The 26,738-nt window shown below is 46.9% G+C and overlaps 5 protein-coding genes across 8 annotated transcripts in view; 2 read left to right on the top strand and 3 right to left on the bottom strand.

The window, feature by feature from the left end:
- The window catches only part of Atg5 (autophagy protein 5), a 21,893-nt gene extending 16,160 nt beyond the window's left edge, over nt 1–5,733 (bottom strand). Inside the window, exon 1 of the mRNA XM_018026961.2 lies at nt 5,460–5,733. The gene's annotated coding sequence lies outside the window, so the exon portion shown is untranslated. The remainder of the gene's footprint in view (nt 1–5,459) is intronic.
- Nucleotides 5,734–9,449: 3,716 nt separating this feature from the next.
- Nucleotides 9,450–15,148, top strand: LOC108626363 (transcriptional activator GLI3). Of its 2 annotated transcripts, XM_026814762.1 has the most exons (4): nt 9,450–10,673; nt 12,636–12,779; nt 12,884–13,943; nt 14,016–15,148. In XM_026814762.1, exons 1-4 carry the CDS (start codon nt 10,291–10,293, stop codon nt 14,229–14,231), a joined length of 1,803 nt encoding a protein of 600 aa, XP_026670563.1. In that variant the 5' UTR covers nt 9,450–10,290; the 3' UTR covers nt 14,232–15,148. The 2 variants fall into 2 exon arrangements, with proteins under 2 accessions (XP_026670563.1, XP_017882477.1); XM_018026988.2 differs by having other exon boundaries at nt 9,451–10,673; nt 12,884–15,147.
- Nucleotides 15,149–15,152: 4 nt separating this feature from the next.
- On the bottom strand, nt 15,153–19,412 carry Nup54 (nuclear pore complex protein Nup54). Its single transcript, XM_018026987.2, has 5 exons — nt 19,217–19,412; nt 17,204–17,731; nt 16,195–17,108; nt 15,881–16,108; nt 15,153–15,807 (listed from the first exon to the last, which is right to left on the bottom strand). Exons 1-5 carry the CDS (start codon nt 19,314–19,316, stop codon nt 15,685–15,687), a joined length of 1,893 nt encoding a protein of 630 aa, XP_017882476.1. The 5' UTR covers nt 19,317–19,412; the 3' UTR covers nt 15,153–15,684.
- On the top strand, nt 18,433–19,201 carry LOC113464530 (uncharacterized). The gene has a single exon (XM_026814763.1). It carries the CDS (start codon nt 18,501–18,503, stop codon nt 18,870–18,872), a length of 372 nt encoding a protein of 123 aa, XP_026670564.1. The 5' UTR covers nt 18,433–18,500; the 3' UTR covers nt 18,873–19,201.
- Nucleotides 19,413–19,567: 155 nt separating the features above from the next.
- Nucleotides 19,568–26,470, bottom strand: GABA-B-R1 (gamma-aminobutyric acid type B receptor subunit 1). 3 transcript variants are annotated; one of them, XM_018026990.2, is made up of 12 exons: nt 25,938–26,470; nt 25,762–25,860; nt 25,557–25,691; nt 25,292–25,462; nt 24,728–25,226; nt 24,512–24,639; nt 24,125–24,417; nt 23,796–24,039; nt 23,275–23,518; nt 22,770–23,164; nt 22,552–22,693; nt 19,568–20,923 (listed from the first exon to the last, which is right to left on the bottom strand). In XM_018026990.2, the coding sequence occupies exons 1-12, from the start codon at nt 26,073–26,075 to the stop codon at nt 20,904–20,906; spliced, it is 2,508 nt and encodes an 835-aa protein (XP_017882479.1). In that variant the 5' UTR covers nt 26,076–26,470; the 3' UTR covers nt 19,568–20,903. The 3 variants fall into 3 exon arrangements, with proteins under 3 accessions (XP_017882479.1, XP_017882478.1, XP_026670561.1); XM_018026989.2 differs by having other exon boundaries at nt 19,568–22,693; XM_026814760.1 differs by having other exon boundaries at nt 19,568–22,693; nt 23,275–23,482.
- Nucleotides 26,471–26,738: the final 268 nt, after the last annotated feature.

Here is a 26,738-nt window from a genome sequence, read left to right as displayed (position 1 = left end):
CTTTTCCTCAGTACTTTATTCCAACTACTACTACTAATATCCCATTGGATGGAAAAAGTCTTTTGATCATCGATTGTTGACTTAAATAAAAAAATAGAAGAAAGAAAAACATAAGAATCAGAATTCGTTAAAAGAGAAGCGAGTTAGCTCGATCTCGAATAAGATATTACGGTCGTCGAGAATCGGGCCAAGTCCAGGGCCTTGTCCCTTGCCTTAATTAACGAAGATTGACAAGGAACGAGCTACCTACCCTTCGCTATGCTCGCTCTCGGAGATAACGCGACCAGAACGGGACGACTGATCAAAGATCAAGAATTTCATACGCACAGTAAAACGTAAACGAAATACTGCCTTTGCGCGTAACGATCACGTAAATGTTCAACCCCGCTGTTGAAATATAAACTTGCGTTTCGAGGAGGACGTTTTCCTGCTGCAGGCGCGTTTGTTGTCGCGAGAAAAATAGGGGGCGACGAACGTCGTTACCATGGTTAGAAATTCGTCACTGCAATGCATTGCGTGACATTGAAAGACGTCGGATAAAAGGGAAGAATCGGGCATAGGAGCGTGGAAGAGTCTCACCGTGAGATCATCCCTCCGACCCATATGCGTACGTTGGGATACCAGTAAGGGTATATTCTCGAGTCCATGGGGGGGACCACGGTCCCGGGATAATGCCCTCGTTCTTCCCCAGCCCGGGATGGGATTATCTCGGGTCAGGTAGGTCCCGATTCGGTGCACCGATGCGTCGCACAATACGGTGGGTAGGTACGGGTCGCAGGGATTCCCGAATGGGATTGCGTAAAAATAAGATCCGAGCAGGCCCAATGAAAAGCTCGCGTGGGAGTCCGCGTCCCGTGCGTATTCGGATCCTTTGGATCGAGATCGAAGAAAAACGAACGGAGGGGGCGGAGATCCGTAACGTACTTTCTCTCGCGAGCACCGGAAGCCTCCGGTAAGAATTCCTCGAACTTCGACACCTGCCAGCCTGCGAGAACTTCTCTTCGTTCTCGCGTCAACGTACTTTTTCCCGTACGCCTGACGCTATGAGTACATCAAGCCCCGAAGTGATCTCATCGTAGTCCGTTAAAATCGAACTTACCCTTTCGTCAGAGGAGTCATCGTATCTTCTTAGTTTCCGTTGGATGTTCGGTCATCTTGGCCCAACGGTGACCGTTAATCGAGGCGAGAAAAAAGCATCAGGAATGGGATAGAAGAAAGCAACGATCCGGGAAGTTGGTCCCACGACCGTTGGATGTGTCCCGGTCGTCCGTTCGAAGTCGGCTCTCAATTTCGGTCGGCTAATCTTGGTTAGACAAAGAGACGGTTCGCGCGTCCGGGTCGAATCGTCCCGGTCCGGGATACAGGACGAACCGGTATCCTGCGACAGGACCGTTGCCAGGTGAGTTCTCGCGAGTCGTTCGGGAGGAAGGATAACGGGCCGCGTGTAGGGGGAATCGAAGGAAAAAGTTGGGAAGCAAGAAGACGCGTACACGCGGAGATTCGTATATACTCGTAGGAGCGGCTCCCCTTTTCGCGCGATCACCCTATTGTTCCGGTCGAGAGGGAATAGAGAAGACAGGTTTCATTTATGGTCACGTATGGTAATGACTGGAACGAGAGATCACGACGGGATCAGTGCACGAATAGTCGTATTACCGGAGACAGCCGGTTAGCCAGGACGAGGAATCGTGTCCCGGTTCCTGTCCCGGTCCCTGTCCCGGGATACGAATATAAATTTACATATTTTCGGCCCGCATCCTACGACCGAATCGCGTCGCGCAGTTGCCGCACGTCCCACGTGGGAATCCACCGACTTCACCGGCCCACCGACGACTCTCCAACGGTTTCTTTCGCCGTTAGAACCCGAGGATCGTCTTTGCTCGTTACTTCATATCGTCTACTCTCTATGCCCATATCCCCGATAGTGGCCCTGCCTTCGCGCACGTATTTATACTTCCCTTCCCACGTAAACGCGTTTATGTATCCGTATCTTTCCTCACGGAGGTGTAACGCGCGGTAAGTTTCGCGGCGAACCATGAATCCTTACCAGCTTTATTCGACACGAACGGAAGTCGAACGCGTGCAGAGTTATTGGCGTACGAATCGGCGATGACCTCGATGGTTTACTCAGTCGCGAGTAATGTATACCCGGACGATGTCAACTCATTGTTCACGGTCCAACGGCGTCTTCTTTTTTGTCTCTTTGAACCGCCTCCCTTCGAATTCAGGCGTCGATGAAATTCACCACCGCACCGGATCCGGGAATCGGGTCCGATTCGTAACTTTGATTGCCTGCGACGCATCCTGCGTTCCGTACACTTTTTTGCCTACTGTCCGCGCCTATCGTGCTCGACGGCCTTCGCGGTCGAACGACGAATCGAAACGCTGCCCGTCGTTTGTCTTTCTCGAGTTTCGGTCACGATTCGATTTACGTAGAAAAGCGCGATCCGTGCTGCACGGCCACCGACCGTTTCTTCGATAGTTCGTAAAATTGCTAAAACGCGCAGTAAACTGAACCGTTGAATGTTTTCATAGGTCGCCGGAAAGTTTGCTCTGGTCTTCGGGTCCGCAACAACTTGGGAGTCTGTCGCACGAAACGAATTCTAGTATGTGTTTGGTTCGTCGAGCGTTCGAGCTCATTTCCACATTTTCGTTTACGAGACAAGTTTCGTTGACCGAGTCGGACTTACGATGGTAGGTAAAACGATCCTCAACGTCAGCAGAACCGGTGAACAGTCTCGGAGAATAATGGACCACCGGGATGGAGTTTTTATGTACTGCGGAGACGAGCAATTAGCAACAATGCGGGAAACCCCCCGCCAGGAAAGCCTGCGTCCGCGACCTTTCCAACCCGCATAAATCTTTTCCAGGGTATACGATCACCTCCTCTCAGAGCTGTTTCGCGTCCTCTCGATGCTCTCGTTATTGTCGCGTCGTACTGCACCACCCGTCGATTCTGTTTTCGACAACATCGTTTATTTCGGACGAAAACGTTTTAGCGCCGAAGAAAGGTGCTCGGTGAGTCGAACCAAGCGTTCAGATCTCCTTGGAGTCTTTGGTCAGAGCCGCGTGGTACTTACTACGTGCTTACTTTCCGTTACCCAAAACGAACGGCACGGACGAGGCGTTTCGCGCGATCGGTATTTCGGTAGCGAATGGGTTAAGCGGCTGTACTCAATTTTTAGACAGTCTCTCTTCCTCTCTCGCGTGCGCGACCTTCTCCCGTTCGGTGACGGGGGGTAGGGGGGAACCGCCGCGCTGCACCGTGCTGGTTTCCTTTCGTTTTTATTTCGTTCTGCGTGGAAGAAGGAAGGTCGTATGGTGCGGATGGAGAAAGGAGGGTAAGAGGGGGAGGGCAGGAAGGGAAGCGAGATATCCTTCGTGTGTGGTCTTCGCGAAGTCCTCCCTCGGTCAAGTGGGAACCGAGCCGAGGTGTCGCGTCGCGTCGCGTCGCTTTGTGCGTGGTACGTACACATGCGTACTCGTTTTACGTCGTACGCTACGATAACGCGGTGTCCCACGTGAACGTGAATGCGTAAGCATTAAATTGTGTCTAGTCGTGTCTATTTGCCTACATCTAACTCGTCATTAAGTTGCCAGTTAGAAACTCTCGTATTTCTTTGGACGAGATTTTCAAAGACCATTGAGGATAATCCACGATCGAGGCAAAGTCGTAGAAACAAATCATGAAGCATAGTAATTTATGTTCACGTGCCAGTGCGCGTATAATACCAGGTTTCGTGGGTCGAACGCTCCGGTCTGTCGTGATTTCTCGTTAGAATCGTGATCACCTACGCGCTCGCGTATCCTCGAAACGAGCAACGAATCGGGCGATGGTTTAAAAAGATTCCACCGGTGCGTTCACGATTCGTGTATTTTTATTCGAAGAGGACCGTGTCATCCGGGAACAGGTCCTCGAGGGTAGCGGAAAGAAAAAACGCAGACGACTGGCGAGAAGAGGAACTAACGATAAGAAAGCGTGCGCGCGATGTGGGAGGTCCTCCGGTTTCATAGCCACGGCTACGAACCGTTCGAATCATTTGTCAATCCGGTCCAGTTTAGCGATTCGTCTCGCCGACACTAGGTCCGGCCATGTAGGTACTAGTCGGCTTCCATTTCCACGGATCTAATGCGCCTACGCTAGCTACAACAAGCTGGTCCAGCGAGGGTGCGCGAAGGTCCATTCGTTTCCCTCGAGCCGCGTAAGCGCTTTAAATGGAAACGACCTCCTTTTCCATTCTCCCCTGTGGACACCCCAAATTGAGCCACGATAATCGTAGTCGATCGCCCTGAAAGCGAGTTCAGTTCTAGGATCGGGATCTAAGAAAGTTCCAGAATTGATAATGACAAAAAGAGAGAACAAATATATACAATATATATAAGGAAAGAAAAGTAAAATGATATAGAAAAAGAAAGAATGAAGAGAGCGAGGACAAGATTTGATCACTGATCACTGACAGAATGCGGATGGAATTACGTTTAAAAATTGTGTAATGTTGACCAAAATGTTCAGTGAGCTAGACAACTTATTAACATTATAAGATGCCCTGATAATACAGTTGAACTGAGCATACAGAGATACACAAAATTCCCGATCGAAAATTTTAAGGCGACAGGGTCTTGGATAAAGGACGACGGAAGTTTAAGTAGCGACGTAGCAGGGCTAGCGGAATCTCAAAATCGAAGGGAAGAGACGAAGGCGAAGGGTCGCCCTCTCTCTCTCTCTCTCTTTCTCTCTTTCGCTTTCCGCGCTCTTCGCTCGGCGCCAGGGGCCTATTAAAAACGATGCTTAAAGAACGAATTATGGAAATGAGCCGTTATGCCGGGTTCCCATATTACCGACGACTCAAGCCCGCTCGCGTTCAAATTACAGGTTGCGTTCAGCCCTCGACTCCCTCCCTCGTTCTGACTCAAGAACTGGCTCCGGACTCCTCGGACTCAAACACGTTACATTGATTTTAGGAATCGAAGATTAAAACCTCCCGCCGCGAGCGTCCACTACTACTTCTTCCTCCAATTTCTAGCCCGTCCGTACTTCCCGCTTTTTTTTTTTACCTGCTTCCCTTGCGCGACCGATAGTCTGAATACGTCGCGAGCTTCGATCGATTTACGAATGCAAATAAGTACGGTATTTACATGTACAGTTAATCCTCTTTTTACACATAAAAGGAAATCGTGTGGAAAGAAAGTAATGCAAATACTGATTAGCAAAACTCTGAATAAATCGTACTAATGGAAACCGCGTAACTTTAAAATCGTGTAAAAAAAATACCATGTAAAAGGAGGTTCAGACGCATGTGCGCACAAATGTGTATGCCAGTTGCAATCATCGCAACTGCGTAATCACGATACTGTACGATGTTCGGAATTAGACGATATCTACGACCGATTCTCGTTATCTTCCGACAATTGTCCCCAGTCGATGTAAAAACATAGTTGTAAGCCAAATAAATACTTACGACGCCACGTTATCTCTCGATCAAGCTAGTCATCGTTGTTCTTTGTCTCCGCGATGCGTTCAGAGCGAACGATAAAACAGATGCACTCGTCTTATCGCTTTCGCAATTGCTCTCCGCGATCTACGCACAGGTACGAAAATTGTTCCCCTGCAGCTTGCGAACTTCGGTTCTTCGTGATCGAGCAAAGAGGTGAAAATTGTCGAGCGTAACGACGACCGAAAATCGATGACTCCATCGTTGCGGTCGTTGTTGCGTTCCTTATAAATCGGTCAAGTGATTGTTAAGCCTCGACGAATCGTGCCGCGGAGTAGGCGCCACCGCCGTCGCGACCGAAAGCGAAAATAGAAGAACCGCGAATGAGAGGTGGGAGGAGATGAAGAAGGAAGAGGAACGACAGTCGCCTTCTTTCTCGGTAGCGAGATTCGAAGTCGAAGTAGCAGCGAGCAGAGGCAGAGGTAGAGGACCCCCGGCGCGCTCTCCTGCTGTGACCGGTAGCCATCCTCTGTCCCGTTCGTAATATCCATTCGAACAGTTATACGCGCGTGTGCGTGCCCACGTACGTGCGTACGTTCTCGTACGGCTGCACCGTGGTTTCGAAAGACGCGCGTACGTTTACGTTCGCAAAGGACTTAATTAAAAATTATAAATACCTACGCGTCGAATTAAATTTACGACTTATCATGGTATACGCGAAAAAATTCGTTCACAGATCTCAGTCAGATACCATTTTTCCCTGCTACAGATATGACGAGTTTCCTTTAGAACGTAAAGATGATGTCGAGATCGCAACGACCGCGCTGTTGCGTAACGAAAGTATTCGACTGGCAGGTCCTTTCATTCTCCGGAAATGTGCAATCTCTCTTAAACTCCGAGAGAGCGAGACGAAAAGAGTTCGCTGCAAGCCGCACTCGAATCCTAATTTCGACTCGACTGCGTGAAACAAAGCGTCGACGCCTATTTAGGCGGTGATCGATCTTCTCTCGCTCTTCGTAAGAGCTGTGGGAAAAGAAACTCAAGGTACTTCTAGGCAATAGTAGAGGCGGTAATTTACGAAGTCAATCGAATATCGTGGTGGATAGTACGTGGAGGGTCATCGAAGAGAGCCGCGGGGTGTTGTTCGCTGGAATTCATCGGCTTAGATTTCGCGAAAGACAGTGTCGCGTCGGGTCGGTCTCTCACGGCACTCGAGGCGCGCGCGCGGTATCGGTTGCCTTCGCCGAAGGGGAAGAAAAGCGAGGAACCTAGACTATTGGCCCCCGACGGAGACCGATCGAATAAAAATACGCGGCGCGTCGGCCGACCGCGGTGTCCACCGCGGGAATTTCAACCCCCGCTGCGTTGCACCCAGCGCGCACCCTCTATGTCTACGCTCCACGTTCACAGGGTAGGATATTTCTGTGGCATCGGTGCTGTTGGCGGCAGCCACACGCAAAGCGCCACGCGTTCCACGGTACTTATGCATCTACATGCGTTGTAAAAATACGTGTATATACGAGTTCTCGCATCGGAAACGATTTTCAGATTTCCGATCGAGCGGAGGCCTTGAAAATCTCTACGCAAAACTACGCAATCTACGTTAGAACTGTCCCGGCATGTACTTATTTCCTCTGCTGTTGTTTACTGCTCTTCACAAAAAAGGGTCGTAGCCGCGTGTGTGTATATATATATAAATATATACATATAAATAATAAAAATTGATTTCGCCGATGGAAGATGAGAGGCGGAAGGCGGAAGTTCGAGAGTACCGAGTCGAAAAAATCGGAGGTGCGCGTGCCGAAAGAAAAGGGACGAGTAAACTCGTTTCGATGCGTAACGCGCTCAACGAGAAGGCGACCGGAGCGAAAAGATAGGGAGAGAGGTGAAAAGGGACAATCTCTGGCGGATCTCGATCCAAAAACTCCGAACATATTTCCTCGAGTTTAGAGCCAGCCAACCGAGTTCGGATCTCATCGGTCCTCCCGTGGAATCTCCGTCTCCGAATCTCCGACTCAACCATCTCTCTTCGGCAAACCTTCCCGTCCTTTCCTCTCCTTTTCTCGGTCTCTTCGCTCTTTTCTACCTGTTCGGGCCGCCGCCGCCGCCGCGTTCTTCGAGATCAAAGCGCGCCGACGCGGCCCAGTGTCGGCCCGTAGTCCGTGGGGTATCGCGCGAGACGGGGGGTGGGAACTCATCGGCCCATCGGCCGATCCAGCCAAGGGAAATAGAGAAAGCTGTTACGTTACGCGGTACGGTAGATATTCGTTGATGCGTTGGCTATTAGCTGATCTCTCGCATCGCGAGTGGAAGCTGCGGCGTCGCCGTCTCTTTGCTTATAAATTACACGTGCGCACTATTGCTACGATGCGCTTATTAAACTTTGCATGTACTGTGTTAGTTTCCCAATAAGTTGAAAGGATAGAGGGAAAAAGTTAAAATTTAGATACGATCGGCTGAGAGTTGGGACGCGGCCGAGCAGGTTCCGATCGTTTTCAAGTTAAGCTCAAGAGACAATAGCTATCCGTGTCCCTCTCTTCGGGAAATCCTTCGTTTTCTTCTCTTCGCGACTCGATTATATCTTTCGTCTGGCATCTGCTGTGTCGCCACCAGAGTATATCGGTCGCACTTATTATAGTATACCCTTTGATCCTAATCCTAATTCGATACTTCCGCGCTCGCTTTTCGATCGCTACGCTGTGAAAACTATGCTTTGTTTCCGTATTCTATAATTCTCAATTACGTAACTCTTTTCGAACGTATAGTATTCGCGAATTGGATTCCCTATAGCGAATAACATGCAATAGCCGATGTTCGATGGAATTAACCCATTTACATCATTAGCTAAATATATCCGCTCAATTTTGTTATTTATTTTTTCTTACGTAAGTGAATTGAAGTGATGATACATGTACAAATTAATGAAATGTGTAAAAAATGTTGAAAAGTTCTTTTTACTTGTAATTTTTCTACTTAAATACAATTTTTTAAAATTTGGTAATAAATTCCTTATTTTTCATACTTCCTTATGATGCGAATGCGTTAATGGGAGAATTGACTGCGTGTCGGTTACATTTTTTTACCAATCGTAATGGAAATTCAGTGTAGATTCCAAGCGTATCACGATTACGTTTGGAATCTCGTTTATCAGTGTCCACTGCTCAGAGGTTTACGCATTGAACAAAACGATTCTGTCTCGCGATTCGAGATTAGATCGTTGGATTACCCGTTCGATTAACGCTCGATGAAGAAACCAAGATCGCCCCTCGTCGATAACGATTATCAATGTAGAGGTAATTATCACTTTCCAAGTTCTCTTCAGGAATCGGAATGAAAGAAAAGGGAAAGAACATTTTTTTCATCGGAACGAACTCGTCGAATTCGTCTCTGCCCGTTACTTCGCGAACGCGCAGCTTGCCGTTTGCATCCCGCGGTTTCACGGTTTCCGATCCATTCGCGTGAACCCGCTAATATACCAATGCGATAAGGCGATAAGGTGAGCGCGGCGCGCGGCAGGGGGTTCCCGCAGACACGCGGGACTTTGTTCTCGTCCGTTCGGGCGTGTCGTGTTCGCAAACGGAAAACGCGTGCACTCTGACTACGCGCGAATTCAGCGTTTCTTTTCTCATCGTAAATCGACTACTACATAAACATTATTGTTCGGTTCAGCGCGAACCTTCCTCTCCTATAATTTGAAAACAGTAACCGTAATAAGTTCTTGACGACTTACGATTAGTTAACGAGTTGCATCTTCTTAGAATCGTTTCCGTTTTTGGGAGAATCCGTAAATCGACGAGATCTGAGAAGAAGTTTGTCGACAAGCAGTGACGAAGTTGGCGATTACTGATTGTGGTCGCGTGTTATCTCGTTCGGTGTATTTGCGTAGTAGAGGGTTCAAGCGTAGACACTGGGCCGGGTACGTTGCGCCGCGCCGAGAGGAGAAACGGAGACACGGACGCGAGGCGTTATCGAGACCGATAGCGGGGCTATTAGTATATAAAGCGGCCGGCTCCTCGTTGACGTTAGTTACGATTTGCTCTCCCGCCCGCATCTGCTTCGCGTCGCTCTCGACTTTCGTCTCTCGATGAACGCGTAATTCGCGATTCCAATCTGAACGTCGAAGTTTCGTTTCACGGTGCAAGATCTTCGTTCGAAAGGATAAGGGGGAAAGTCCCTCGACACGAAGCTACGACCTGGGCAAATGAGAATGCAGACGGCTTCAATCTAGTCGATCATTGGATTAGTCAAAGGATTCGAATCGACCAAATCGACTCAACAACGGAATAACGGTTTCATTGATCACGAACGATCGCGATTCTTTCATGAGAGGAATAAGAAACGTGTGCTCGCATTTGATCGATTCGTCCCGGAACAGCTTAGTTATGTTCTCGATCGAGTACAGCAAGCAATTCTTGAGCTACCGTATACTCAAGTCGAACCGGTTCAAGTACATCTGACGATACGGACTCGGACTATCGAGTGTGATAAAAGTGTGCGCGCTAAGACGAGAGTGTGTATGCGAAGCGTACCGTACCGTATTCGACTCGTACGTACATCGAGTTCGCGTCCTCGGGGAGAAACCTGGAGAAACCGCGGAGAAACGAGACGGCAAGACCTGGAAAGTCTTGTTCGCGGTTCGCGGTTCGCCGATGCTGGTTAAGCCCTTTCCCTCCTACACCACCTTGCGAGGAAACTACGCTCCTTCCCGCCTTACAAATTTTTACCTTTCGCCCTCCGATTATAAACGAGGCCTAAATTGCGCCAATTTCGAAAAAGAGAAAATCTCTTACTTCTAAGAAGGAAATTTGCACGTTTCTCGGTCGATTAAGGAACGAATTAATTCGGATAAAAATTAAAAATGATCGTTTACGTACCGGGTAGAATGCCAAGCCACGTTGGTCCCTACGGCGGCGCTCGTTATCCGGGCACCCTGCTAGGAGCAGTGCCGGGTTTTTACAGCCCGGTTTCCGGTTATCCGAGCAGCGCGATTTCCAGCTACTACGGAAACCTCGGCTCGCCCCGGCACAAGTCATCCGCGGTGGATCTTCCGGTTTGGCCGCAAAGGATGCCGATCGAGGAGGAACTCGGAACATCCCCGTCGGCCGCGTTGCCGGTCCTCGCCGTGTCTCCGACCGGCGCCCACGCTCCGCCGAGTCCCGCACACAGTGACTCCGACGCTTCCAGCTCCAGTTTGGAACTCGGGACCATCCGACGCGGCGAGAACGCTCAGCTCAAGTGCAGGTAACTACGGACTACCTATCCTACGTATCTTATCTTCTCGCCAGGGGTCGATTTACAACTTTCGCTTTATTTTCGTTTATTCCCGCGGCGTCTACCGTTCTCAGCGATAACGGTGCCAAATCTGAACTTTGCCGTGCTCTCTGCTGTAGCTCCGCGATTATTATGTTTTTTATCCGTACAATAATACGAGTAATTATACCTATCAATCGCGTATCTTCCGACATCTTCAAATGCGATAGAATTCATTTTTACGAAAATTTCTGAAAGTGCAAAGGTCTGGCTGGAGTTTGCAGTTTTGTATCAGCGTCGATGGAACCTGAAAAATTTGTTTGTCCTTATCGCCGTTTGCACATCTCGTTATCGGAGAAGCTCGTCTTCTTCAGACGTTTTCACCGATCGGATTCCCCACTTGTCCATCGAAAATCATATGACTGGCGTCCATGGCTATCATCGAATATTTACTCGTACGATTATTAGCGTTAGCGCTAATTTAACCGTATCGTCTCTACCCAGTGCATTCGCAGCACGCGCCCCCTCGTTCCGGTTCTAACTAGTTCTGCGCATCCGTCGCGATTCGCGATATCAAACGCCACCCTATGATCTTACTCTTCCTCTTTCCTTTTCTCTCTCGTTTGAAAATGACAAGCGGCAGTAATCACGGTGGATCGTGCGTTTATCAGTTTGCCGGTCAAAGATCGCGGAGTTCAAGATAATAAAGATGCTCGATCGTGGAAAGAGAATTCTCACGTCACCGGCGACCTTTCTCGCGATGACTATGACACTCGTGTTTTCGGAATTCGTATATCAGCACGCAACGAGTTAAAAATAAAAATAAACTAAAACACTGCGTGGAACGGTTGCATTCCGATAAATTATCAATCTTCTCGTATTTTTAAAAATTATATAATGTACTCTATTTTATCAAGGACAGTCTCGATTTCTGCCTCTGTTCGTATCTAGCCAGTTGGTCGCTATCTATTCTTTGGTCACAATTCGTAAAGAAGAACGGGAGAGCAAAACGAACGATATCTCGCTAACGGGCAGAGAAATTACGAGAGCCTCGTTCGTGGCTCGCGGTTCGTTTTGAACTTCTCGTATTTCCGAATCCTCTATACGACACGACTGATTCGTCGCGAGATCGTTTATGGTGGCGAAACCTCACGTTACGTGCTCGCATGTGACAGCCACGTGTATGCGAGAAATAGACCTGATTCGTTATCGACGCAGCTCGTTGTGGCAATTGAACGAGTCGAAGCCGTACGTCTCGTCGTCGTATACTTTATATTATAAGCACGTAAACGATTGCGCGTGTCACGTGCCGCTGTCAACCATTTTCCTTGAAACTCTGCAGATAAGACGCAACAGCCGAGTCGAAAAGGTCGCCAACGCGAACGCGGAACAGAACCAGGAAACGTTTGCGCGTATAATGCGCTCCGAATGCGATTATACTCCGTTGCTGCGATCGTTCCGGCGCATCGTTCGCGATTTCCCCCGCTGGAACTTCTGGAAGTTCGCTGCAAGCTCAAAGCTCGCTTCTCGTCCAGATAAACTAGTGTCAAGTAATGACAATTGCGCAATTAACGGAATTGGCATCAATTGATCAGTCGGACGGACATTCTTGACGTAAATCGAGCATCGATATCCGAGCCAAGTACGTTCCCACCGATTCCAAATCGCGCACGATGCCGCAAGTCCTATGCCCTCAAAGGAATCCGATCTAAACGCGTTCAGCTGTTCATCTCGCGCGCGACGAAAGGAAAACAAGCGGGTTATTAATAGATTGACAATGCGGACGATAATCATCTTACCGAAACGAATTGATCGGTCAAAGGTCGATGACAATACCCTCCGGCCTTCAACCATGATACGCCATCGTATATACTCGTGCAAATTAATCTAGACTCTAAGCTGGAGAGATCAGAGGCTAATCAGACTAACGAGTCTAACATTCTATATTCGCAGATGGCAAAATTGTGGTCGCTGGTTTACGTCTTTGGAACAACTAGCGGGACATGTCGCACGGCTTCACGCCGCCCCGGGACCGCGAGGACTCTTTTATTGCGGATGGGAAGGATGTGCCAGAGGTGAACGCGGATTCAATGCTAGGTAAAGATCCTGATTGCATTTACAATTCTCGTTTTACTTCACTTCTCCGTGACGAAGAATCGTGAAGAACTCACGTGATTATTATTTATCTCGTTATCGTTTAGGTACAAGATGCTGGTCCACGTTCGAACGCATACGAATGAGAAGCCGCACCATTGTTTCCAGTGCGACAAGAGTTTCAGCAGAGCGGAAAACCTGAAGATCCACGCCCGATCGCACACCGGCGAGCGACCGTACGTTTGCCCGGTCGAAGGTTGCAATAAAGCCTATTCGAACTCGTCGGATAGATTCAAGCATACGAGGACCCATGCCGTGGATAAACCGTACTGTTGCAAAGTCCCCGGTTGTCCGAAAAGGTACACCGACCCATCCTCCTTGCGGAAACACGTGAAGACGTATAGGCATTACGTGAACAATAATGACAAGGTGCAGGAGAAAAGTTTCGATCGACTCGAGAACGACTCGCGAGAGAAAGCACGGTTGGACGGGAGTGCGATCTCGCCGGAGAAGCAAAGTAGTAGCAGCGGTAGCGCGCGTTCCGAATCGTCCGATAAGAAGGACAGCAGCGTCGAGAGCAACGTGTCAGCCTCGAGTCCGAAGGTTAACAACAGCAGTAGCAACAGCAGCAGTTTTGAGGAACAGAGAAACTTCGTCGAGTGGAACAACATGTACAACCTTCGTGAGCAACCGGCGGGCAAGGAATTGGAGCAAATTACGCCAAGGAAAACGTACGAGCAAGATGTAAGCGTCTATCCGAGGATGTACGACGACGACGGTTATATCGTACCTGAGAGAATTCAATTGAACCCCATGTACGTTTCTGGTAATACTATTATTAAGGAGGGTCCGATGATCACCGCACGGTCGCCTCGGACTAGCCCGAACCCGAATCACCACGTTTCCGACGCCGTCGCGTTGCCACCTCGCATCGGGATGCAGTCGACGCCCATTAAGACCGAACAGCAGCAACGGCAAGAATTGCTTGCTCTCGACTGCCCGAGCAAAGTGACCACGGTCGACTATAGGAACATCGAATCGATTGTAAACGGCGCACCCTGTAAAAAGAAAGAAAACGCCGTGGGCGATCTGACTGTTAGAAATTCTGTGATAAAGCGAGCTGAGGATCTGAAGATGGAAGTCGACCAAACGACGCCGACGAAACAGGTATGCGAGCAGACCACCGAGTGCTGTTGTCGCCACAAGTGTTGTGTCCACAGCACCGACGACATTTTTCAGAAAACCAAGATCCTCTCGGATCTGATCCTGAAATCGCAGAATCCGTTGTTCAGACACCTGCTGGGGACGGTGGACCTTCGATACGGATTGGATAACGCATGGGGCAACATCACGGACGCGAACGATACTTGCGGACAAGTTCTCCGGGTTAAGAACGAGAACGTAGTCGAGATGGAACAAGATCTTCCGTTAGATTTAACGATCAACAACAAGTAGACTATAGAAATTTTTACTTCGCGTCAGTCGCAGCTTCTTTTCGATATACGTTTCGCGTTTTCCTCAGGGTTTCGTCGGGGAGTGGAAAAGAGAGTTGCCTCTAATAACCGACCGTAGCCGGACCGTATTTGAACGCGTTCGAGACCGTCCTTCGTCGTCGAGCAAGTGCCTTCATTCAAATAAATAGTAAGGTCCATCGACCTTTTTCGCTGACCCGAGACGATCTCGAACGCCGACGTTCTCTCGTCGTATCTCTGTTGCTTAGGCCACGGTCGGTTTCGCAGTCTAACAATAATAGAAGTTTTACGTTGCGCCATTTTTCCTTTTTCGATCGGTTAAATTCATTTAAAACATGCGAAGAAAGTTTACGTGGGACGGTATTTTGTTTGATTTAAAGGTCGGGTCAACAAAACGTACAAAAGCAATGAGAGAATGTAACACGCGATTATCAGAAAACAAGTTGAGATCGAATACGTCGAGTACATCATGTCGCCGACCATGATTGTAACATGTCGTAGCGGAAACTGTTTGACGTCAAACAAGACTCACTGGAACGCGATAATTCGTTAAACAGTGAAGATCCTTCCCCGTCTCTTTTCTTTGATCCAATAAATTCTTATTTGTGCCCATGTGCACGTACGATTAACCAAAAAAATAATCTAACTCGAGCGCGTGGAGTGTAAGTAGAAAAAATGGCACATTACATCGTAAACACAGTCACGATACCTCTGTAACATAATGCGTTTGGAAGGAACTACCCGGTATGTCGTGTTAAACATCTATGTATAATATGTATATAAAGATATATTATGTATAAGGTAATTGAAAAACTAAAGACGTATGGAGGGAGCGGTACGTAGGTTTTTGCAGTGAGAACGGTGTGTTTATCGACATTGAGCTATTCAATAATAAAACGCATTATTTATGTAAAAAAATGTTCTTTCTTTAGCATCGTAACAAGTTCCTCCCGCTCGATACACGGAGCGATATCAGATAAACGTACGTTTTGAAAACATTATTAAAAGAATATATTAAGTATTGGTATTCGGTACGCATTCGTATCTGAAAAACTTTGTTTTTCGAACTCGTATCAAACGCTTACGGATCGATGCGCTACCGATATCTGACACAACGACAATTACGATCATTGGGAACGAATATCTCAAGGGAAATTAAAGTATTGGATTCGCGATAGATTATTCGGAATAGAAAAGATCAGATATTTATCATGCTTATCGGTTTCGAAATGAATATGGAAGCGATCAATAAGGGAAAGAGGCGAGAGAATTCTTTCCACAATTCGTCCCAACATTTTCTTTGTCGTTTTCGATTTTTTCGCGACTCTCTCACGATCTTATTTTCGGCGATGATAATGATATTAATAACTGTATTGTCGCAATATCGCGTTGATAAAAATACGCAGCCAATTCGCGTTACTATCTAAATATAAGTTTCACGATATATTTTGACTTATCAGCAACTCGGACATGCCATCTTTAATGATCTTCAAGCTTTCTAGGTCGGAATGTATCGTCGCGATAAGCTGCGCCATGCCTTGCTGCTCCATCGTAAGGTACTGTAAAAAAATAAAAGATTGGGTAAAGTGTCTGTGTGCAGATGTCGCGTATTCGAAAACTCGTTTTACATACCGTCTTTATGTCGTCCTGGGCTATGGGATCCATCGCGTACCTCTCTTGATTTTGAGTATCTGCATGATTTCTCATCCTCAATTGAGAAAGCATTTCGCTAATTCTACCCTTGAATTGGGTCGGAGCGCTAATTTGTGAATGCATGGCTTCGAATCTTCGAGTTAAAACTTCCTCATCCGGTTGAAGAGACAACCCGACTTTACGAGTAATTTCTTGTCGTACTAATACCTTCGAAAATCAAAGAAACAAGAACATGGAAATATCGATTCGTACTATTCGTGAAACGGAATAGAGAAATGCGATTAGGCAAATACCTGAAGGACCCTGTGCTGAAGTTCTAACAATGTTCGCCGGTGTTCTTTCACCCTGGCTTGTATCGCCGTGTGCTGTCTCTGCAATCTTTGTATCTCCTCAGCCGCCATGTCCAAAAAACTTCGATACCTCGAAGTTTCCTCCTCTTGGCATTTAAGTCGGTGCTTAACTTGTTGAAAACCTATCATCGGCACTGGTATGTACAGCTCTGGATTCGGATTATCGAGCTGAGCCTGTTTCCACAATCGTGGATCGATCGAACAAGGCGGGTTGTCCAAGTACTCCTTGAGCTGCGCAGGCTCCAGCTTGACCAAAGCCAACATATCTTCGACACCGTTTTGGACCAATTGTTGTTTCTGCATCGGCTGGGACAAGTAAGCGACCAACTCGTTGGCAGGAATTCTTCTCGGAGCTCCGGTAATTCCTTTCTCGGTAACGAAAATCGTTACTTGACTCTTCTCTTCTCCGGTTTCTGTCACGTTGTCTATCGTGAGCGTTAAGTTAGGCTTGTTCCCCAAAACGTTGTTTATAAAGCCGATCAGCTGTGCTTCGCCCTCCTTCACGTCCTTCTTTTTCTTGTTGAAACAAAGAACGACCAATCCATCGTTATTGTCGGCTTCAGGCATCCGACTGTACCCGATAGCTTTGAATCTACAGAGTGGATTCTCTTGATTAAGTTCGATGGCTGGCGCGTTCATCGAGTAATACGCCTTCCCTGTGCCCCACAGAGCTTGTATCAGATTCCACTTGGCAATGATATTATCGCGTTCGTCGTTGTACAATTGACAATTGAACACGGCATTGTATAACGCTTCGGATAAGGTATTTACTGCCTGCTGCTGTTGCGGAGGCTGTTGCTGCTGAAACGGTTGCTGCGGTTGCGTTAAACCAGTGCCAAAGCCTGCGAATCCTGTGCCTGCGCGTTTCAATTGCAAATAGTAGTACGTACGTAAACGCGATGTGCGCGAGCGAAGAAAGAATCGTAGCGTTTAGCTTAGTTATACTACCAACCGGTACCGAAACCGCCAAATCCGGTGCTCGTAGTCGTAGTCGTCGGCTTCGCTCCGAAAGCACCGAAACCGGTAGATCCCGTACCGAACGCAGGAGTCGTACTCGCGGTACCGAATCCTCCGAAAAACGAGGGTGCCGACGTGGTCGTAGCAGTCGATCCGAATCCGCTAAAACCACCAAATCCTAACGAAGACGTCGTAGTCGTAGTTCCGAACCCGCCGAACCCACCGGTTGTGGACGTCGGCGCGCTGCCGAAAGTCGACGTATTCCCGAACGCAGTGCCCGATGAAGCAGGCGTGCTACCGAACGCTGGTGTAGTTCCGAACCCGGTCGTGGGATTGGTACCGAACGTTGCTGCGGATCCGAAGCCGCTCGCCGGCGCGGTACCGAAACCAGTACCACCCGCCGGTGTCCCAAAGCCGGTACCGGTTCCGAATCCTCCTGTCGCTGGAGTCGCAGGCGAACCAAATAGACTCGGTGCCGAAGTGGTCGCCGGTGTGCTAAATCCGAAAGACGGTGTTCCGAATCCTGTTGATCAATACGTTTTGTATGATAGAAGACGAGAAGTATACAATTGTCGCAAAGATTCTTCCGTTTTTATCTTTGCATCGTAAATCTAAGTAGCTTGAGTGGAATTCGCAAGTTTCGTACATACGTAGTGTAGTATGTACCTGCCGAAGTGTATGTAGATACTTATTTACCGGTTTTTGTTTTCACTTTTCAACGATGTGAATCTCGTTCGAGCAGAGGAAAAGTAATAAACGTCAGAAACGTCTCGCGTACGGTCGCGATAACGATTCGCGTTTCACGTATTCGTTTACAGTTTACAGGTCGATTACGTCGATAACGCAAATAAATTTGCGTACAATCGAAAACGCAACAAATTTTAGATCGCCAATTTATTTAGCCAAAGAAGAATCTCGAATCATGCCTATCCTGTCCGGTAATGAACACGATCAGGTGATATCGATGTTACATGATATGAATCTACTCCGATAAAGATGTAAGCGTTAAAACTGAGTATAGGCGTTGAAAATTGAATAGGACGATAAATACGGAGAGCTGGCCCGTAAATTAGTGAAAATAGCTTCGATGTCTGGCAAGAAAGTGGTACTGCGTCGTAATGGTCACTCGGATTCCGAGGGTAATACCGAATTCTTAAACGAAATAGGTACTACAGATGCGGCGATCGGGGTACTTTCGTTATTACAGTCAACAGATACGTTTTACACGACGCGTTTTTACTGTAAGCAAACAATAATACATTTTATCGATGTAGGATGTTACAGCAGAAGTTATGATAACGACGTTGGGCAAAATACCGAGCGAAATGTTTTATTTAGAAGATACTGTTAGCAGCGCGACCATTAAAACGACGAAAAAGTTGGCGGGTGCTATAGAAGCAACGGAATCTTATCAAACGACTACCGCTAACTATGAAAATTCGAGCCATTCGCCGGTCTTGATCGCTTTAGTAACTGCTCTGTTCGTGATATTATTATTATGCTGTATCACCGCGTGTTTCGTAGCTAAATCGAAGAGGAAGAATAATTTCTTCGGGAAGGGGGATATGGAATGCGAACCTGGATGTACCGGCATGAGTCAGCCTTTACTGAACAAAATGTCAAGCACTACGAATAAAACGAGCATCGGTTCTTTGAGAAATTAAAATCAAACCTGTGATAATCTACGATCATTGTTTATCAGCTAAAAAGACGTCGAATTGTATTGATACGAACGTCCATCATTCATAACATATGAACATATGAACATACACGCATGCTAGCAATGCGATACATTCAAGCCAGTTACACGCATGTACTGCGCGCTAAAAATTGGGACAGTCTTTAAATTTCTATTATCACGATTATATCAAATTTAAGATCTACGACAAGTATGGGAAACGATTTCCTTGTAGACCCGGTCGAAATGAATCGTGTAAACCTACGTGTACGTTGTACGTAATCACGAGCAGTCAGAAATGCGACTTAACCTCAAAACTGAAAGACTTACCCGGTTTCACTGGTGTAGCCGTGGTGGAGGCCGTAGAACCGAAGCTAAAAGCGGGAGCGGGTGTTGAAGTTGTCGTACCGAAACCCGTGCCAAACGACATTTTTGCAATTAAACGAAATTTCACGTAACACAGAAATACTGATTTATCGCGCGCGCGTACCGAACCCCGCAGTACTACAATCTAGAATACAATACAAGCCCGCCAGTATACCATTCATTGGCGGTATGCGAGCGCCACATGTCTCGAATTTAAATTGCCGTCTCCTACTATATTACCTTTGGTTTGATTTTCTTATCACGTCCCTTTTATCAGGTACTCATTGTATCTCGTGGGTACATACAATACCGAAATTCTGTCTTTAGATCGATTCTTTTTATTATACTTCTCTTTTTAGGTTGAAAGAGTATACAATACCGATATTTCTCTTTCATGCTTCAGGTATTTTCAAAGATTTTGCCTGGGTCACTCTGTCGCTTCATGCAAAATTTCCCGCTTCTCTCTTACAATTAAGTACAATTATAAATCGGTGTTATTATTTCGCTCTTGAACCAATTTTTTAAAGTACCCACATAAGTACTTACAGGGAACACCGGTTGCCCTGTTACAGACTCTTATCCCTCGATAAGCGCAGGGTTCATTCAATAACATATACGGTATCAGAATTTTCAACGAATTTTATAATTTAAAAACTTGAAAATAAATATATCTTCACAATTTTTTCTAACATACATATACATATACAATACTTTCTTTAACAGTTTGATAAGACTATAATATATGCATCGATATATTGTTAGTTACGATAATATTGTTAATGTCGTCAAAGAGCGTGGTTTGCGCGACAGTCCGATCGAGCGAGGAGTTGTAAATAAAATGTTCATTTGCGCGCGAACGATCGTAACTAAAAATCATTTTGATTGTTCAATGGAAATGTTGATTAAATTTGTCGTTAAATAACAACAGCGACGCGACGCAGTTTGATAAAATTGAGATGCACATACGACAAAACTCGTGTTTCGCGAATCAGCCGGCCTGTGTTTTACACGAATAAGTCACCCTGCGATAAAAACCGTTGAAACACGAGTCAGATCGAATCGCGTTGTCTTCTTTCGACGATGCAGAGGTACAAGTTTGTGCCACTTAACTCAAAAATAATTCCCAGACATGTGTATATGCGATATACATAGATAGATCCCCTTTAGAATACATACGCGTAAGTTGCCGTTGTAACATGTACATACTATCCCTAGAGTTTAAACGATGCGAATGGTAACATTTCGTGAACGTCTTAGCGATCCCCTTTTAAGTACATAGCATTCGTCTATATCGTTTCTAAAAGGAAAGAGGAATGCGAACTCGCTTAAAATATATTTCCCATGGTCTTACACCGTTGCATAGCGATCTATAGAACGATGGTCAACAGACACGAGAGATCGCTGATTTCCTGCATAATAAGATCTCCATGGAACGCGCAACGTTGTTCGCAACGAGATTGAAAACACGATCTCTGATTTCTTCTCGGTTTTTGAAAACGAGGAGACAAGTTACAGATTAGATTTCCATGGGGATTACGCGCGTGTTGTTTAAACGCCGATTTTCGAAGAGAAAGAAGGAGAGAGCTTCCGCCCGTTCGTAAATGTACGTTACATATTGCTTTCGTCATCCTAATCGACGGGATTCCAGCGTTCAGCCAATCTGGTCCGTTTCTAGAAAGAAGAATTGAAAAAGGATAATCTCTCGGATATCGCATAGCGTAGACATTTGTTTGCCCATTCATAAATAATAATTGACAAACCGACTAGAAAGTCGGAGCGCGTGTCAGATTTATATGTACATGTTTGTAAATCAGTCGCAAACAATCGGAGTGTACGTAAGCTGGGAAACGAGTAGATAAATAAGCGAGCGAGCGGATACGTATGTACATATGTACGCGTCGATCCACCTCATCAAGACTCCCAAATTATTTATGAATGGCGCAATATCTGAAGCGTTTAAATCTCGTTAGCACGTTTGCGATACGATAAATGCGATGCACACGCTTTGCATCTCGCGATTACCTGCCAATCGCCAATTTCGCGTGCCATGCATCGTCATCGTTCCGTACAATTTGGGAGCAAACTTCATGAGGTTCACACATCGATTCGCTGTTTCGGAAACGGCCAGGTTATCGTCTAACGAGATTTAACCGCAAGCGCTGAAAATCATGCGTAAACGATGTAAAAGAAATTTAGGCCTTGGACGAACGAACTCAATGCGGTACATAGATTTCGCTCCGCGATCTTAAGTCACTTCGGTGACACGTTTAACGTTTGCGTCGATCCTAACGCTAATGGACGCTTTTCGCCGTTTCTCTCCCGTTTAGTCCGTTCTTTTTTTTTGGTTTACTTGGACCCGTAAGAACCGTGCGGTAAGAAATTCGTTTTCCGATAAACGAAGCAATTCCATAGTTTGCTGATATAAAATGTACGACGGTAGATAGAATATTTTCAATTTACAAAAATGGTTTTTGGTCCACGACGCGCGGTCCTTCGATAAAACTTCTCCGTACAAACGTCTATTCGTATAGTGTAAATAATTTAGGTACACGTGTTTAAAAAAATGCTGTCGTATATAATGGGAGATGGGTATTGCACGCATTGCTAACCGTACGATAGGGATAGATATCTTCGAAATAACGAAAAAGTCGTTGTAAACGAGATCGACGCGCGACACGCGTAGGCCAAAACTTTTTTTCATCCGTGTCCCGCGGATTCGTTCAACGTTGGCAACGCCACGTTGTTGTGTACCAGTCGCATTATATCGGTCTCAATCGATTTCCTTTATACATACGCAGACGTGAGCATTTACTTTATGCTCGGTACGTTACATACATATTCAACATTTATACGTTTAAATAAATTTGACGAGTACATGAGTGCGCGCAGCGCACCGTTTTCGTATTCGTTTAGCCTTTTAACTTTCGGCCTTAATTTGATACTATTCTAGGTGTACAAGTTCGGTGCAGTGTTTTGCCCTTATCGTTAGCTTGAAGCGGTCGATCGTAAACGCGACCGACGTCGCGCGTACGCGTGGTACACCGCAAAAATATTAAGCACATATGCTGTCTCTAAAACTCGAGTCGAAAGCAAATCTCGTCAAGAGAATAAAAAAAAAAGCGATAGGTAAAGCTTGATCCGTTCCATTTCAGGTCACTTTCTTAAATTCGTTGATATTATCAGCTGTTCGTCGAGCGGAAAGAGATCGAGGGATCGTAAAATCTACAGATAGGATCCCGAGAACTCAAAGTCGGAAGCAGAAGCTCTAGATGATTGCGTATAAACAGAAATACCCGCACCGATCGCGCTGTCCGAGGTTCCCTCGCCGGTCACGTAATCCGCGACTATCAACGAGTCTTTCGGAACGTTCCCGCCGCTGCCACCCTTGGACACGTCGCGTTCGCTCAACATCTGCTTCAAGACTCTGATCTTCTCTTCTTTCTGGAATCAAGACGGAAGAAAACAGAAAAATGAAACCCAGCTAGGAGACAAACTTCTATCCACGCGGTTCACTTACGACGGCGATCAACTTCTGAAGCTCGTCGTTCTCGCGAAGAAGCTTCTGATATTTCTCCTCGTCCTCCTTCGACATTCCCACGTCGGGATTGTATTTGGATTCGGCCTTGTCCTTCGGGTGTCGTATCACCTCGATCACTTTGGGCACGAAGATCAGGGCCATGCTCAGAAAACAGCAGAAGATAATCGCGAGAGCAACGAAAGCGAAACTGGCGTCTTGCTGGCTGGCGATCACCATCGTCACGGGTGCCGTAATCAAACAAAGTACGACCACGTTGTAGATCGACATTCCGACATATCTGGAATCGTTGATCTGCTTCATCTTCATGCTCCGTGTTTCGTATGCCAAGAATAATCCGAAAACCAGGATGATTCCCTTGTAGCTATAGATCAAGCCTGTAAAACAACAACGAGATTCGTCATCTGTTGTAGAGTGAAAAATCGTAAGTCGTGTAAGAGGTAACACCTTGTATATTTTTAAATAAAAAATGTTTGACTTCGTTTACCGAGCCAAACGCTGTTGTGAACGCTCTCGCAGTGTTCCAACTCGGGCCGAATCCTCGCGTCGTCGTCGCCGAACGGTGGCGATTCCAGCGGGAAGGTCTCCATCTTTCTCTGCAGAGGATCGAGGACCTGCCAGCAAACTAGCAGAACGATGTCCACCGTCAATAGTCCGCTAATCATCGTGTACAGCTTCCACGGCTGAATTCTCTTCTGTATGGACGAAACTTTTTGTTTAGCCATGAACAACTAAAAAGAATCGAATCGAGACGATACGTTAAAGTCGAGGATCGTACGAGCAGGATCCGCGAACCATGCAGGGACGGGGCAGTGTGCGCGCGAGGCCGAGAACAAGCTGGAAACATAGGACGAATTAGGTTTAGACTCGATCTATAAAGGGGCTGAGGGCTCTATGCGACCGAGTCTGCGACAACGAGGAGCGATGCTCTAAACCCTAAACTGTCGAGTCTAGGTCTCGCTGGGAACGATTCCGATTCTTGGCTTACCGCTCGCTCGGTGTACTTACTTTCGCCTGATCGGCTTTCGTTTTCGTCGTCAATCTGTGGACTCGCCAAACCTTGCTAAACATCGCGCCGAACGCTAGAGTGAACCCGGTCGCCAGCATCCAAGCTCTGGCTCGACAGACCGCAGGGTACTCCCATGGCGCAACGAATCTCCCGTCGATTCCCAACAGGAACACCGACACGAAACACGCGATCACTCCCACCAGCATTATGGTGTTGCATACCGGATGCGACGACAATATGACTCTAAGACGATAAAACATTCGTCGGTCACATCCAATCCGAAAAAAAAGAAATTCACGGTGCGAGCGATCACTCATTCCGTACCTACCGTCTATGTCTGTTCCAAATGTTAAAAATGATCAACGCGATGGCTATCACGATTCCCACCGAAGATATGACGCCCATGCAAATGAAGAGGGGCAGCGAGACGGTCCTTAACACGGTTCTGACGAGGGTTCTATCCTGAGGCACTTTGCCACCGATCCAGCGTTCCATGTTCCTCCAGGTCAAATTGTCGCTCTGAGTATCGTAGTATCCCAACTTGACATACTTTCCATCGATCACCTGTTCGATTTGCGTCAACGCAATTCTATCGCCTTGCGAGCTGAAGGCGACGTATCCCTGCAATCGGACGCAAACTCGTGGAAACGATGACGTTCTCTTACTGATTCGACGATTCGTAACGACGATTGACGCGAGAACGATCGCAACTTACGGATACTCCGAGGAACTGGGTCGAGTTGACCGCGGAGTAAATCTCGCCCGCGATTTCCTTGTCGGTGTACGTGAAATTTTTCAGGCTTTTTCCTTGCTTGCTCAGTTTCTCCATCGTTTTGTTGAACGCTACGATCAAGACGAGGAACAGAATCAGTAGAGTATCCAGTAGATATTTTGTCTTTGCTAAACTAGAACTATGTCAGATGGTTCGTACCTAATGCCACGGACCAGACCGCGTCGTAAGCTAGAGGTGCCTCTTGGTAACCTTCGGGATATCGATTGTTGTCGATGTCGTACCCATCTTCCTTCAACATCGTATTCAGTCTCTGCCTAAAATCTTCGGAGGTCATCCCGCTGATCGTCGTGTCGTTGTTCTGATTCCACATTAGAGCCTCAGTGGTGAGATGTCCCTCTGCCGCGAGCCTCATCTGTTCCTCCGTGCACGCTATTCCTTCCTTGTCCAGATTCACCTCGAACCAATTGTCCTCATACCAGCCGATGAAGAACCACACGTAGCTCTTGCCGTACAGGTTCTGCTGGTAGAGCTCACATAAAACTCTCCTCGCAGCGACGACGTAGAAGAGACCGACGATGATCCTGGCATCCTGCCGACGTAAATTCCTTACCGCGTCGGTCGGATCCGATAAAAAACTTTGACGAGTGACTATTTCTATGCCCGCTTCCTTGCAGCGCGCCTCCAAATCCTCTACAGTCTGCCGATAAATATAGATAAACAATTAGAAGATCAAGAAGAAGAAAAATCGTCGATAGGTCTTACAGATATGAACACTTCTTCCGCTTGCTGCAATATCGCTACTCGAGACCAGCCAAATTTTTGCAACAATTTGATTCTCGTAGGATTGTGCACAGTGGCCGATGGATGCGTTCTGAAGAGCGTCGGGAACCGATTTCGATCAGATAGCGCGGGTGATGATGCCCCATAACATAACTGAAAGTTTCATTCGTCTCAGCTTTCTATTCATATAGCCGCTCTTTTGTACACGCAACCGTCGCGAATCAGCGTTATTCGACATTCTACTCACCACTATTAGGTTCCACATCTTTGCTGCCTCGGCGACGGTTGTACACACGGTACTACATCCTGCTAACAACATCAATTTGTGCGGTTTGTAATACAATAACTTGTACATCACCGTGGCACCGAGTCCTGGCTCGCACTGTTCGAAAACGATGCAAGGAATTAACAATCAAGAACGCGCTTGAGTGTTCCGTCAAACGTAAACGTACCTCACTGTCGTTTGAGTGAAGTTTAAGCGTGAATCCAGGTAACAGATTTTCCTTGTGATTAACATCGTCTAATGCCAAGTTGACGGCAGGCATGCAAGCCTGTAAATCGAGAAAAATGCGTAAGATATACGCGTACACATCGGACGATCGAAGGAGGGATGAAAATTATCGCTCACCTGGCCACCTTGCCATCCACCCTCTCCGGCTATCGGGAAAATGCCACCAATGTGCAACACGTTGTCATCGTCGTCGGGTGGTAACGAACTCCCAATCCCGTTTATCGCCAGCGTCGCGAATATCAACAGCTCTATCATCTCGCGCGAAATTCCGTTCGTAAACGAACGATGACTCGAACTTTCGACTTTTTACGCGTCCCTACGACACAGCTCGCGCGATGAGTAGCGCACTTTCTTCGAGCTTACGGCAAATCACAGCCATTCCCGACAATAACTACCGCTCATGATCGTCAGATCGCTACGCGAATAAGGAAATCACTATCTCGAGGTACGTTTGTCCAGTCAGATCCTTTGACCCGGTTCCAAGGACTACGAAATACAGCTTCGGCAACACCCGAGGCTTTAATTATCGTCGGGTGCATCAAAACTGTATCGTCGCGTACGCCATCGTCGACGCACCTTCCTCCGTCGAAATTTCACCCGCGAACGAATTCACCCGAGACAGGGAGTTCGCGCGAGCTTTTCAACTTATTGATCTCATCCCGGTTTCGAAGGATCGTAGTGGGGATAGAGCGTGACTATTCGCGTTCCAGCTTTCTATTTACCAGAAAATCGATAAGCGCTTATATATATAAATGATTCAAGTTTACTCGAGTTTTCACCTTGAGCGGATGATCTTTTTACGAGGGAGATTTCAATTCGAAATCGACTTGATCTTAGAATCGACGTCGATCCTTGCTCGGATCGAGGTCAGTCGCGACGAACGCGGATTCGAAATTTGTACTTCATTCGTTCGGTCGA

The sequence above is a fragment of the Ceratina calcarata genome, unplaced genomic scaffold, assembly GCF_001652005.2.
Source record: "Ceratina calcarata isolate Rehan_Ccalc_2016 unplaced genomic scaffold, ASM165200v1 scaffold397.2, whole genome shotgun sequence".
In the NCBI taxonomy this organism is placed as follows: domain Eukaryota; kingdom Metazoa; phylum Arthropoda; class Insecta; order Hymenoptera; family Apidae; genus Ceratina; species Ceratina calcarata.
The sequence above is the reverse complement of the archived record's forward strand: the minus strand, read 5'-3'. Positions and strand labels throughout refer to the sequence as shown.